Source organism: Theropithecus gelada, chromosome 20 (assembly GCF_003255815.1).
Source record: "Theropithecus gelada isolate Dixy chromosome 20, Tgel_1.0, whole genome shotgun sequence".
Classification (NCBI taxonomy): domain Eukaryota; kingdom Metazoa; phylum Chordata; class Mammalia; order Primates; family Cercopithecidae; genus Theropithecus; species Theropithecus gelada.
In genome coordinates, this window is record NC_037688.1 from 53,776,324 (window position 1) to 53,790,521 (window position 14,198).

Below are 14,198 nucleotides of genomic sequence, written 5' to 3' on the forward strand. Positions count from 1 at the left end.
GAAGAACGCACCATAGCAATGATCCTTGAGGGTCAGCTGCTTGGGGTATTTATTTCCTGATTTGTGTCTGTCACTGGCTAAAAGCTGCAGAAATGCCCACACACGCTTCAGGCCTGCTGAGAACACGGAACACACTCCCTCCTCCCAAGAGCAGCCTCAGACAAGAAACTCCGGGAGGAGCTGCAAGTCAGGGTGTCTGGAAACTGTCTGTATGTGACTTCCAAGGTGGGCCATGCAGGTAAATGGGTGGGGCACCCACAGTGTCTGCTTCAGGGGTTGATGAGTTTAAAGTGTCTGAGAGAAATCCAGTGCCAAGTGTCAGAGGACACGTGTGTGTTACAGACACTTCAGATAAGGTCCCTTCACCACAGCCGTCAAAGGCCTTCATGATGTGACATCTCCTTCCTCTTTGGCCTCGCCCCCTCTTGCTTTCCCCATTGCTGGCTCCAATTCAGCCACGGTGGCCTTCTTTTCTTTCTTCCAAGGCGTCAGACTCTCTCCTCCTCCCTGGCCTTTGCACCTGCTTCCTGTCTGCTGGGAATGCTCTGCTTGGCGACTTGCATGGCTGGCTCCTTCATGTTCAGCTGAGACCTTACATTTCACTACCTGGTGAAAGGAATCTCTTCCCCACCTCCCCTAACTTAGTTCTCTATTTTGTCCTTTGTACTCTCTCTCTCCTTCCTTCCTGGCTCCTTCCTTCATTAACAAACACATATGGAGACTGGCTACATACTGGACCTGTTGTAGACACCAGGGAGAAAATGGTCAGCAAAACAAATGCACTGCCTGCTCTCCAGAGCTTCTGTTCCGGTTGCAGAATCAGATAGAAGCCAAAAACAATAAGGGCCAGGCACGGTGGCTCATGCCTGTAATCCCAGCAATTTGGGAGGCTGAGGTAGGGAAACCACCTGAGGTCAGGAGTTCGAGACCAGCCTGGCCAACATGGTGAAACCCCGTCTCTACTAAAAATACAAAATTAGCTGGGTGTAGTGGTGCATGCCTGTAATCCCAGCGGAGGCTGAAGCAGGAGAATCACTTGAATCCGGGAGGCGGAGGTTGCAGTGAGCTGAGATCATGCCATTGCACTCCAGCCTGGGCAACAAGAGTGAAACTCTGTCTCAAAAAAAAAAAAAAAAAAAAGCCAGGCGTGGTGGCACATGCCTGTAATCTCAGCTACTCAGGAGGCTGAGGCAAGAGAATCACTTGAACCTGGAGGTTCAACCTCAGGAGGCAGAAGTTGCAGTGAGCCCAGATGGCACCACTGCACCCCAGCCTGGGTGACAGAGCGAGACTCTGTCTCAAAAAAACAAAAACAAAAACTCCTACTTGCAAGAGCACTGCATGCTCGGGAGGAACTAGGGAGGGGCTGTGGCATGGACACCAGGGAAGCGCTGGCTTTAGCTAGGCGATCGGGAAGGTACCGCTCCTTCATTACTCATGTCACCTTTGTACTTGGCTGTCATCTGTCTCCCCTACTAGACTTCGGCTCCCTGAAAGCAAGAGTCATAGCTGCTTGGTTCCCCATTGTCTCCCCAGAGCCTGGCACAGGAGTGCTCAATAAATATTTGGTGAATGAATGAATGCCAATTTGGGCATCCTCAAGATAGGAAGGTGGTTACAGGCTGGGGTGGGGGTGGACATTCTTCGGGGAGAATATATGGAAGGGAAAGAGCAGGAGACCTGGGAAGACCATGGGAGAGGAGCCTTAGAAAGGAAGAGATCTGGGGACCTGGGAGAGGCTGGGGCCAAGGATGCCTCACCTTTTCCTCGTGCCCATACATGCTCCCTGCAGCTTCTAGCTCTTCCTGATGAGCTGGAAAGGACTCTGAGGACCTATCGCTTCCAACACCAGAGGTCCCTAGAGTCTGGACCCAGAGGGCCACCCTGGGACATAGGGACTCAGATGGAACCTGAACTTCTTCACACCTGAAACCCGTGACCCCATCCTCCATACCTGAAAACCCCTGGCCCCATCCTTCTCTGCTGGGACTTGGCTCAGGTCCTGGGTGTCAGTCACTCCAGGAAGCATACCTTGACTCCCAGTCTGGGTTAAGAAGCCACCTTCTGGCTTCTATACCCCCAGTGCTTCCTTCAGTCACACCCTGGCCACACCAAGTGTCATCATCCTCTGTCCAAGTATCTGCCTCCTCAGCCTGGGGCTCTCCAGGACAGTGAGCCTCACTCATCTCTAGACCCAGCACCACCCAGCACAGGGCTAGGCTGGGAGAAGCCTCAGGTGGTGGCAGATGGGCCAGCAGGGACAGTAAGTAATGGCTCTGAATGCACTGATTGTTCTGCCTTGACTGGGACACCTGGGGGTGGGAGTGAGAAAGGGTTAAGCTGAGGCTTAACCCTTTCTACATGAAGCATTCAGCTGATCCGAGATGTTGTGGGTCAATAGTAAGACAGAAGCTGTACCTTAGTGCCCAGAACCAAAAGGTGGGCACAGCTGGCACTCTGGGTAGAGCTCCATCCCTCAAGGCCCTTTAATAGGGGAAACAATCTAGGAACCAAAGGCAGTGCAGGAGGGGAGCAGATTAAGCTTGTTCCTTTCCTTCCTTCCTTTCCTTCCCTCCCTCCCTCCTTCCTTTTCTCTTTCTTTCTTTTCTCTTTTTTCTTTCTCCTTCCTTCCTTTCTTCCTTCTCTTTCTTTCTTCCTTTCTTTTCTTTCTTCCTTTCTTTTCTTTCTTTTTTTTTTTTTTTTGAGATGGAGTCTCATTTTGTTGCCCAGGCTGGAGTGCAGTGGCACCATCTCTGCTCACTGCAACCTCTGCCTTCCGAGTTCAATCGATTCTCCTGCCTCAGCCTCCCCAGAAGCTGGGATTACAGGCGTGTGCCATGCCCAGCTAATTTTTGTATTTTTAGTAGAGACGGGGTTTCACCATGTTGGCCAGGCTGGTCTCGAACTCCTGGCCTTAAGTGATTCACCCGTCTTAGCCTCCCAAAGTGACATGAACCACCGTAAGAGCTTATTTCAAGAATAAAGGGAAGGGTGGGCACAGTGGCTCACACCTTTGGGAAGCCAAGGCGGGAGGATCCCTGGATCCCAGGAGTTCGAGGTTGCGGTGAGCTATGGCACCACTGTACTCCAACCTGGGTGACAAAGTGTGACCTCATCTCTTAGGACAAAAGAAAACAAAGCAAACATAGAACTGAAGGAGTAATGAGGGCGGGAAGATTCGGTGGGGCCTCAGTTGGAGCTCTTGTCCTGGCTCTGCCACTATCTGTACAGTCCTGCGCGGGTCGCCACCCTTTCCAGCCTCGGGCTCATCTGATACTTGAAGCAGGAAGTGCAGGAGTGGCTATCTGCAAGGGCTGAGGCTGCAGGTCCCGCTGCGGCCACAGGGCAGTGGCCTAGAGACGGCCGGGGACAGAGCCAATGCGGGGGCGGGGCGTCAGGGCCAGGCTCCCGCGCGCATTCAGAGACAGCACGAGGGAGACGTGGAATGCGTGTGTTTATGTAGGTAGAAAAAGTGCACAGAACAGTGAGGGTGCAGGGAGCAAGGACGTCCTGGCCTGGCCTCCGATTCGCTGGAATTGCAAGGACCCTCCCCCAGTCAGGGGGCCCCCTCAAGGGTGGGAATAGAGAGTGGAGGCTCGCACAGGAGCTCTCGTCTGTGTGCGATTCACTTTGTGGGCGTGTGGGTTTAGGTCTGGCTGGGCCTTTTCTGAACTTGACCCCTAAGGACTCAGAGTACCTTAGGGGCGGGGCTCTCCAGTGGGTGGGGCCTCACACTCTGAAAGCGAGGCCTCTGGGTCTGCAGGACCCGCTTTACCGGGAGGGCGTGGCCTCCGGGGGAGAGGGCGAGCCGAGCGGGCTGTCAGCCGAAGAGCTTCAGGAAGCAGGGCTGGCAGTAGGGCTTGCCGGCACGCTCCTGGAAGGAGCCTTTGGTGAGCGGGCGCAGGCAGAAGGTGCATGTGAAGTGATCCGGGTGGAAGCGGCGGCCCAGGGCCGACACGCAGCGGCCGGTAACTGGGAGGCCACACGTGGCGCACAGCGAGCCGCGCCGTGCGTGGAAGTGGTTCTCGCACAACGGGCGGCCCTCGTGCTCGAAAAAGCTGCCTCCCGAGAAGGGCGCGAAGCATTCCTGGGGAAGGGAGGCCGCGAAAGAGGACAGAAAGGTCAGCGGCCCCCGCCAGACAACGCGCGTTACTAGCGGATAACGCCATGGGACCTCGCCGCCCTTCCTAGACGCGAAGCCTCCCGTCCAGTGGGACCCTGCCAGGAAAACTCGCCCAACCCCAGGCTCCTAGCAGCACCTCCAGTGACCCGCCCCTCCAAGGCCCCGCCCCACAGCCCTGCACCCTTGACCCGCCCCTCCAACGCCCCGCCCCGCAGCGCGCACCCTGCAGACGAAACAGTCCGGGTGCCAGAGCGCGCTAAGCGCCGAGATGTAGTTATCCAGGATGGGGCCCTGGCAGCCCTGGCAGCGCGGGGCGAACAGCTGCAGGAAGTCCCGGCGGCAGTAGGGGCGGCCCTCGCGCTCATGAAAACCTAGGAGAGGGAACCGAGTGGGCTGAAGGCAAAGGGTGCGGGCGGGACGGGGGACCCACAAGACCTGAGATCTGGGGCGGGAGGAGGGGCAGTCCGAAGGAGGCTTGGGGAAGGAGGAGCCGGGTCTGGGGCGGGACGGAGCGGGAGGGCTTGGGTCCGGAGTCTGTGTGGGAGAGGGCAGGGCTAGAAGAGAGCAGAAGGAAAACCATGGCCCTGAGGACTCCGGAGATCGGAGGGGCTGGGGCGAGACGTCGAGGGGACCCGCAGCTTTTAAGGTGGGAGTCAAGTTCACTCTCACCCTCATCTCCGAAGGGCTCCCCGCAACTGACGCAGCAGAAATGCTCTGGGTGCCAGTGAGTGCCCAAGGCGGTCACCATTTTCTGCAGGGAGGGAGAGGACACTCAGCGCGGCCTCCGTGCCTTCGCGCCTTCCTCTCCCGCGCGGAACCCGGGTGACTGGGCTAAGGCATGCGTGGGGGGAGGGGGAGAAGATCTAACTAGGAACGTGGGAGTCAGAAAGGAAGAGTGGAGTCCAAGGGGCCGTGGACATTGCCAAGGGGTAAGGGTAGGGTAGCGCGGGTGGGGCGGGACCCATGCGGTGGAGGCCCGTCCCACAGCTCTCCGGGTGAGACAGGGCGGGCTCAGTGCGGCCGGGCAGAGCTCACGTGTCGGATGGGCTGGTTGCAGAAGCCACATCTTGGCGAGAAGCGCTCAAAGTAGCACTCGGGGCAGAAGGGGGCTCCATCCTTCTCGAAGAAGCTGCTGCCTCCCAGGGCGGTGGAACAGCCTCCGCAAACGAAGTGCTCGGGATGCCAGGCGCGGCCCAGAGCCGTCACCACCTGCGAGTGGGAGGTGAGGCGTGGTCAGAGCGGCTCTGACGGCCACATGCCCAGCGAGGCAAGGTTTACGCGGCGTTTTTCGAGTCCTCTCTGAGCTATCAGAATAAAGAATCCAGTGTTCCAGATCACGCAGCCTGTAAGCGATGGAGATCCAGCTCCCATCTTCCACCTGCGCTCCAGGATTGACCTATGCATGAGGCACAGCAGGCACAGAGCCTGGAGCCCACAATACATTTAGGGGCCCATAAAAACGTTTTACTTATTTTTAAATCAGAGTTAAGACCAGGCTGGGTGGCTCGTGCCTCTAATCCTAGCATTTGGGAGGCTGAGGTGGGAGGATTACTTGAGCCCAAGAGTTTGAGACCAACCTGTGCATCATGGCGAAACCCCATCTCTACAATAAATAAATAAAGTTAGCCGGGCGTGGTGGCGGGCGCCTATAGTCCCAGCTACTCGGGAGGCTGAGGTGGGAGGATTGCTTGAGCCCAGGAGGTCGAGGCTGCAGTAAGCCACGATCGCACCACTGCACTCCAGCCTGGGTCACAGAGTGAGACTTCGTCTCAAAATAAATAAGAGGGAGGAAGTGAAAAATCAGTTTTTAAAAATTCAGAATAAAAAAATGAACTAGAAGAAAATGCTTTAATATATAATAATAACATACCCATCTTTATACCAACACAGGCATAAAAAACTATGTATTTTAATGGACAAAGGGATTCATGAAGATGAAAGTGCCTATGATTTACAAAAGTCACAATGCCACCCTCCTTTGCTGAGATGGGCAATTCTGGGCTAGGAGTCAGGTACTTGATCTAGCAGGGGGCACTAGGTTAAACCCTAGGCACAGCTGTTGTCAATCACATCTGCTCAGTCAATAAGCCAAGGACCAGTGAACCCAGTCCAGACTCTGATGGAGGAAGAGAGAGCCTTTGTAGATGCATAAGAGATGGTGAATGGAGTCACTGAGTGTTTTGTGAAGATTGGATGAGATGAGGGTTTGTAAAGGAGCTGGCACAGTGCCTGGCACACAGTAGGACCATAATAAATGGTAACATGGTTGGAATTTTCACCCTACCACTAATCTGCTGTGTGGTTCAGAGCTTCAGTTTCCTCATCCATAAAATATAAGTAACAATGATACCCACTTCCCAGATTAACTTATTAAAAGGCAACAGCATAAAGCCCAGCTCCCACTAAAGATGGGTCTGTGATAGGTCTCTGCCTCCCTTCTCACAAGGCTCCACTTACTTGCCCAGCAATAGGTTTATTGCAGGAGCCACAGAGGCCCTTGGCCTGAGTGGGAACACCCCGGCGGCTGAGGTCAGACTGCAGCAGCCCCAGCATGGTGTCTAGGCTGCCCTTGCCAGTCGGCTCTGGTGGGGACGGGGAGCCCTCGTTTGTGGAGCTTGCCACTGGTGGCTGGGTTGGCCCAGAGGCTGGAAGCTGCAGCAGGGAGGACATGAGAATTGAGTCAGGAAGGCAGCAGATGTGGAATTATCTAGAAGGGGTTGGGGAGCCACAAATGGACACTGGCCCACTGCCCAACTCACATGGTTTTGAACACGGAAGTCAGAGAGTGAGGCCATCAGTCTATCCAGCTCCAGAGTGGCCGAGGTGGCAGAAGGCTTTGGGAGGCCAGGAGATGGGCTGGAAGGGCTGTGAAGAACATGCTTGTGTCATCTCAGAGCCTCCCAGAGCAATGCTCCCTCTAGTGACTCAGACATCTAGGACTAATCTCCTCTCAGCCCTGACAACAATGCCAAACTCACAGGCTGGGTCTTTTCCTGTCTTCAGACTGGTCCTCCTTCTGCTCTCCTGAAGCCACCTTGCTAGATGGGAACTGAGACATGATTTCATCTGGAGAGAGGGGAGGAGGAAGCTGCATATAGGGCTGTGCTCAACGCACCCTCCCACTTGAGGCTTTAGGTCCCTTTAACTGCTACTCTGGGAAGTGTATTCTTCTTAGTCTCTGCCCTGCCCTTCCCTCCCCTGCCCCCATCCCATCAAGGTCTCTCTCAGTCACCCTGGTACCTGTGATGTTGAACTGGGTGGCATTAAGTTCCTGAAGCAACCGATCTAGCTCACAGAGCCCAGTACCCAAGACACCGCTGGAAGAGGAAAATGGAGGGGCCGCCGGGGCTGCAGGCTTTGGGGACCGAGGCTTGCATACCGTGCTGGGAAGCAGAGTGGGAGCCTGGGTTCAGGGGTGGGGGATCCAAGCCTTCTCACCTGTACGGATGAGCCTCAGTTGGCCCCCTATGCCCTGGTTGCCAGACCCCTCACCTGTACAGATGGTCCTTGTCCCCCGAGGCTCCTGAAGACTCCCCAGACCCTGTCTACAGAGCGGAGACGCACAGGTGGGATGACAGACCTGCACTCTGCCCCACTCAGGCTGAGATCCCCCATACACTAGGCCGAGTCTGGCCCTAGTGGCTGCCCCAGGCCCCAACATCCGATCTCACCTGTGGCTGGTGGCCATAGGATGGGGGAGGGGTGAGAGGCTCTGCAGGGCGCTCTTTGGGAGCCCCTGACCTTGGCATGTGCGAGGTGGTAGTCTCCAGGTCAGAGAGCAGGGCGTCTGCAGGAAGAGGACATCAGGGAGAGAGACAGGGGTCACGGTTAGATCGGAAGATAAGGTTCCCAGTGGGTAGTACTGGAGAAGGACAGAAGCCATGATTAAGAGCAGAGGTCAAAGGGCCAGAGCCAGGCAGAGCACTGCTCAAAGGGTAGCAAGGAATATTTATGACCGGAATATCCCAGTTGCTCACGCTGGGAGCCAAGCACAAACCCAGCCTCCTGATTATTTTATTCTCCCCATCTTCTCTGATGCAGTCAAAATGGGCTCTTCAACCAAGCCAAATTTGGCTCCCCTCCAAACTGCTCCATTGGCCCAGTGCCTGGCCCCCAGCTTTCTCATTGGACGCTCTCTCTTCCGTGCTCCTTAACTCCTCCCACTACCTACACAGGTCCCGCCCAGCCTAGCCACTACCAGGCCCCTGAGTCCCGCCCTGCGCTCCTCACTGGTGCTTCGCTGGGACCTGTCTTCTGATTGGCTGCTTCTCTGCGGTACCGCAGTTACCCCTACCGAGCAGCGCCCTCTACCGCCGGGGGCCGGAATCCCCTCTCTCCGGTGGAGCGCACAGCCTTCCAGCCCCAGGCTCCGCAGGGAGGACGAGATACCTGGGTCCTCCTTTCCGGACAAGACACCACTCTCCATCCCTGCATACCGAGATCCGGGTCCTTTGAGCCCCTTCACTTCCAGAACCCAGAAGTCCTGCCCTCAGTCTTCGTCTCTGAGCACCCGCGTGAAACCCTGAAGCCTTCGCGGGCGCCTGGGCACTCCTGAGCTACTATTCTCTTCCTTCCTCCAAGGACCCGACCCTCACCGTGCTCAGGAGCCCTTAACTCCTCCTCTCCCAAAACCCTGGCGCAGGCAGGCCCTCTTTTTTTCTCCAAAACTTGGTGCCAGACTTTCCCGTGCCCTCTACTTTCCCGGTCCCCGGGCCGAGGCCCCTTTAACCCCTCCCTCCCCAGAGCCCCGTGCCCGAGCGCCCGCGGGCGCCGCACCTCCCGTTCCACCCGCCGCAGCCTGGGATGGAGGAGCGGAGCGAGGGAAGAAGGGAGGGAGCGGCCGGCCCGGGAAAGGCAGGAAGGGAGAGGCAGGAAGGGGGACGTGGAGTTGGAAAGGAGGCGCGGGCAGAGGCGAAAAGCAGAAGCAAGAAGACAGGGATGGGGAGATGCGGGAGAGCGACGGCGGGGAGGCAGATCTGGGTAGCGGTGAGGGGCCACGGACCCGGGGATCCGGCCCCACTCACCCAGGTCCTCCATGGCGGGGCGCGGGCGGGTGGCGCGGGGCGAACAGGGCGGGGGCCGTGTCCGGTGGGGGCGGGGGGCGGGGGACGTCCGGGAGCTGGAAGCCCGGCCGTGACCATGTAAGGAAGCCGGGACCCGCTGGGATGGGGATGGGGGGGCGATGAACGGGGGAACCCGAGGTAGGGGCGTGGAAAGGAGGGAGCGCCCCGGCCCACCCGAGCCCAGCCCGCCGGCCTGCCGGGGAGGCGGCCACACCCCAGCCTTGGCCTCAGCTGCAGGGAGCCCCAGGAGGCCAGTGCCAGAAAGAAGTGGCTTCTCCAGACCAAGCCCCGTAGCCGCTCCCTAGGGAGACTTACAGACATGGACTGCAGCCCCCAAGCAGACACCCCGCACAGCCAGAGTCTGAGTCCTAGACAAGAGCCTCCCTCCCACCCATGCCATTCCTGGGAGACTTGTCCCAGACGGAATTTTTGGATTGGTAGCGGGAGAGATGTTCTAAGACTCAGACCTCAGGTTCAGAGACCTTCCCATCGGAGACCCTGACAGATTAAATAGAGGCCCCAAGAGGCATACATACTAGACACAAAGAAATCTCAAGGACAGGGACAGACACAGTGAACCCACCCACAGACTCTACACTGGGACCTTCCCTCCAAGACTTGGTCATAGACACAGGTAAACTCGAACCCGGGCGCAAGCCCTTTGCAAATTCGGGGAAAACACTCGCAGGCAACCAACCCCCAGCCACAGCCACAAAGTAGCAAGGCTTCCCTAGACTGAGACCCTGAGAAAGGAGGTGGAAACAAGAGGCCCTAGAGGTAGCTGTGGACAGACAACTGTGCGGCAGCCACTCTCTTGGACAGATCTGGGCACTGGACTGTGGGTCTCAACCCAGGAGCAAATCAGAACAACCTGGGGAGCTTTTTAAAATGCCAGACGGGAATAGTGGCTCACACCTAGAATCCCAGCACTTTGGGAGGCCAAGGCGAGCAGGTCACTTGAGGTCAGGAGTTCGAGACCAGCCTGGCCAACGTGATGAAACCTCGTCTCTACTAAAAATACAAAATTAGGCATGCGTGGTGGCAGGTGCCTATAATCCCAGCTACTTGGGAGACTGAGACAGGAGAGAATGGCTTGAAGCCGGGAGGCGGAGGCTGCAATGAGCTGAGACTGTGCCACTGAACTCCTGGGCGACAGAGGAGACCCTGTCTCAAGAATAAAAAAGAAAAAGAAAAAAAAAATGGGCAAATGACCTGAATAGACAGTTCAATACGTTATATAAATAGCCAAAAATTACATGAAAATATCCTCAACATCATTAGTCCCCAGAGAAATGCAAATCAAAACTACAATGAGACGCTACATCATACCTATTAGGATGGCAATAATAAAAAAGACAGGTAATTAGGCCAGGAGTGGTGGCTCATGCCTGTAATCCCAACACTTTGGAAGGCCGAGGTGGGTGGATCACCTCAGGTCAGGAGTTCAAGACCAGCCTGGCTAACATGGTGCAAACAGTCTCTACTAAAAACACACAAAAACTTAGCTGGGCATGGCGGCAGGCGCCTGTAGTCCCAGCTACTTGGGAGGCTGAGGCAGGAGAATCCCTTGAACCTGGCAGGTGGAGGCTGCAGTGAGCTGAGATTGCACCACTGCACTCCAGCCTGGGCAACAGAGCAAGACTCCATCTCAAATAATAATAATATTTTAAAGGCCAGGCTTGGTGGTTCATGCCTGTAATCCCAGCACTTTGGGAGGCCGAGGCAGGCGGATCACCTGAGGTCGGGAGTTTGAGACCAGCATGGTTAACCTGGTGAAACCCCGTCCTACTAAAAATACAAAAATTAGCTGGATATGGTGGCAGGCACCTATAATCCCAGCTACTCAGGAGGCTGAGGCAGGAGAATCACTTGAACTCGGGAGGCAGAGGTTGCAGTGAGCAGAGATCGTGTTAGCCTGGCTAACATGGTAAAACCCAGTCTCTACTAAAAACACACACAAAAAATTAGACGGGCAAGGTGGTGGGCGCCTGTATTTCCAGCTACTTGGGAGGCTGAGGCAGAAGAATACTTTGAATCTGGCAGGCAGAGGCTGCAGTGAGCTGAGATCGTGCCCCGGCACTCCAGCCTGGGCAACAGAGTGAGACTCCATCTCAAATAGTAATAATAATACTATTTTAAAGACCAGTCTCGGTGGTTCACGCCTACAGGCCGAGGCAGGCGGATCATCTGAGGTCGGGAGTTTGAGACCAGCCTGGCTAACTTGGCAAAACCCTGTCTCTACTAAAAATACACAAATTAGCTGGGCGTGGTGGCAGGCAGCTGTAATCCCAGCTACTCGGAAGGCTGAGGCAGGAGAATCACTTGAGTTAGGGAAGCAGAGGTTGCAGTGAGCAGAGATCGTGCCACTGGACTCCAGCCTGGGTGACAGAGTGAGACTCCGACTCAAAAAAAAAAAAAGAAAGAAAGAAAAAAACCTGAAAAAAAGAGGCATTTAACAAGTTTTTGTGAGGATGTGAAGACATTGGAACCCTCACACATAGCTGGTTGGAATGTAAAATCATTCACTAACTTTGGAAAATAGTCTGGCAGTTCCTCAGATGTTTAAACATAGAGTTATATGATCCAGCAATTTCCCTTCTAGATATGTAACCAAGAGAAATAAAAGCATATTCCACAAAAAAAAACTTGTACGAGTATTCATAGCAGCATTATTCATAGTAGCCCCAGAGTGGAAACAACCCAAATGTCCGTCAACTGATGATTGAAGAAACAAAAGTGGCATGTCCATGTCTTAGTCTGTTTTGTGCTGCATCATAGAATACCTAAGGCTGGATAATTTATAAAGAACAGAGATTTCTTTCTTTGTGTTCTAGATGCTGGGAAGTCCAAGGTCAAGGGCTCTGCATCTGGTGAGGGCCTTCTTTCTGCCTCATCCCACAGCAGAAAGTGGAAGGGTAAGACAGTGCAAGAGAGGGGGTGGGGTGGGGGCAGAACCCATCCATTTATCAACTGTCCACTCCCTTGATAACGAACCTACTCATGCAATAATGCCATTAATCCATTCATGAGGGAAGAGCCCACATAACCTAATCACTTCTTGAAGTTCCCACCTCTCAACAGTTGCACTGGGGGTTAAGTTTCCAACACATGAACTCTGCGGGGACATGTTCAAACCACAGCAATGCATAAAGTGAAACTGTATTATTCCTAATAAGAAGAAATGAGATGATACGGTGTGGATGAACCTTGAAAACATTATGCTATGTGAAAGAAGCCAGACACGAAAAATCACGCACTGTATGATTCCATTTATATGACATGTCCAGAATAGGTCATCTGTAGAGGTAAGATGTAGATTAGTGGTTGCCTAGGATTGGGGGAAAGGGAGTGTTATGGACTGAATGTTTGTGCCTCTCCCACTTTTATGCATCAAATTTTAACTCCCAGAGTGACTATATTTGAAGATAGGGCGTGGCTGGGCGTGGTGGCTCACGCCTGTAATCCCAGCACTTTGGGAGGTCAAGGCAGGCAGATCGCCTGAGATCAGGAGTTCGAGACCAGCCTGGCCAACATGGTGAAACCCTGTATCTACTAAAAATACAAAGTTAGCCGGGCATAGTGGCACCTGTAATCCCAGCTACTTGGGAGGCTGAGGCACGAGAATTGCTTGAACCAGAAAGGCGGAGGCTGCAATGAGCCAAGATTGCACCACCACACTCCAGCCTGGGTGACAGAGCAAGATTCCAAAAATAAAAACAAAATAAAATACTGATGCCCAGTCCAATGTGAGTAAAAAGGTCCCAGGCATCGATAGTTTTTCAAAGCTCTCTGCTTGGTTCTAATGCATAGCCTGAAAACCAGAGACCTGAACCAACACTCACAGAGGCTCAGAGACAGCAAGTGTCAACCTCAGCTGCCCAGAAGCAGACCTTGGCAGGCACAGTGCAGCTCTCCCCAAAATCAGCCTGCCACTGAGGAGTCAAAAATCTGCAAGCCAATTATTAAAAAGTAAAAAAGCAACAGATGTTGGCATGAATGTGGAGAAAGGGGAATACTTATACACTGTTGGTGGGAATGTAAATTAGCTCGACCTCTATGGAAAACAGTATGGAGATTTCTCAAAGACCTACAACTCTATCATTTGACCCAGAAATCCCACTACCGAGTACCTACCCACAGGAAAAGAAATCATGTAAAAGACAGCTGAACTCGTTGTGTTCATTGCAGCACTATTCACAATAGTAAAGTCATGGACCCAACCTAAGTATCCATCAATAGTTGACTGAATAAAGAAAATGTTGGCTGGCACAGTGGCTCGTGCCTGTAAATCCCAGCACTTTGGGAGGCTGAGGCAGGAGGACTGCTTGAACCTAGGATTTTGAGACCAACTGGGCAACATAGCAAGACCCTGTCTCTTTAAAAAAAATGAAAATGTGATACATATACACCATGGAATAGTACACAGCCTTTAAAAAAGAAATAATGTCCTTTGCAGCAAAGTGGATGGAGCTGGAGGCCATTATCCTAAGTAAACTAACCCAGGCACAGAAAACCAAATACTGCATGTTCTCTGTTATAAGTGGGAGCTAAGCAATGGGTACACAGGGGCATGAAGATGGAAATAGACACTGGAGACTCCAAAAAGGGGGCGGGTGGGTGTGGGGCAAGGGCTGGAAAATTACCTATTAGGTATAGTGTTCACTCTTAGGGTAATGGGTTTACTAGAAACCCAATCCCCCCAGTACACAATACACCCGTGTAACAAACATGCACATGTCCCTGAATCTAAAGCAAAATAATAGTTAAAAAAAAAAAAAAAAGATCTGGAAGCCAGGTGATGGAGACCCTGCCTTGGAGACCAAAGCAATGTGAGCCCTTCCCTCTCCTCAATGCCAGCACAGGTCTTTGTCTGTCTCTGAGCATGAGATTCCCTCCACAGCAGGTCTTCCCTCAGACAGACAGCAGTAGGGCACATGGCCCAGGAGATGAAAAGGGAGCCAGAGAATGGGGACCCAAGATGGGCAACAGTCAGTAATGCAAAGGCCTTCAAC

General features: G+C 53.9%; 1 protein-coding gene across 4 annotated transcripts; it reads right to left on the reverse strand.

Moving 5' to 3' along the window:
* Positions 1-3,436: 3,436 nt before the first annotated feature.
* On the reverse strand, positions 3,437-9,880 carry TGFB1I1 (transforming growth factor beta 1 induced transcript 1). Of its 4 annotated transcripts, none has more exons than XM_025371453.1 (11): positions 8,101-8,146; positions 7,795-7,910; positions 7,616-7,668; positions 7,364-7,506; positions 7,102-7,189; positions 6,883-6,988; positions 6,581-6,775; positions 5,159-5,332; positions 4,793-4,874; positions 4,346-4,494; positions 3,437-4,087 (listed from the first exon to the last, which is right to left on the reverse strand). In XM_025371453.1, exons 2-11 carry the CDS (start codon positions 7,870-7,872, stop codon positions 3,821-3,823), a joined length of 1,335 nt encoding a protein of 444 aa, XP_025227238.1. In that variant the 5' UTR covers positions 7,873-7,910; positions 8,101-8,146; the 3' UTR covers positions 3,437-3,820. The 4 variants fall into 4 exon arrangements, with proteins under 4 accessions (XP_025227238.1, XP_025227237.1, XP_025227239.1 ...); XM_025371452.1 differs by lacking the exon at positions 8,101-8,146 and adding an exon at positions 9,148-9,880 and having other exon boundaries at positions 3,438-4,087; XM_025371454.1 differs by lacking the exon at positions 8,101-8,146 and adding an exon at positions 9,126-9,135 and having other exon boundaries at positions 3,438-4,087.
* Positions 9,881-14,198: the final 4,318 nt, after the last annotated feature.

Excerpts from the sequence above, each read along its gene's own strand:
- TGFB1I1 (XM_025371451.1), bottom strand. The coding sequence starts at position 8,549 with ATGGAGAGTGGTGTCTTGTCCGGAAAGGAGGACCCAG. Across the intron at positions 7,911-8,512 it reads GTCCGGAAAGGAGGACCCAG|ACGCCCTGCTCTCTGACCTG; the intron begins GTATCTCGTCCT and ends CTCTTCCTGCAG. Across the intron at positions 6,989-7,101 it reads GACAGGAAAAGACCCAGCCT|CCCTTCCAGCCCATCTCCTG; the intron begins GTGAGTTTGGCA and ends TGTTCTTCACAG.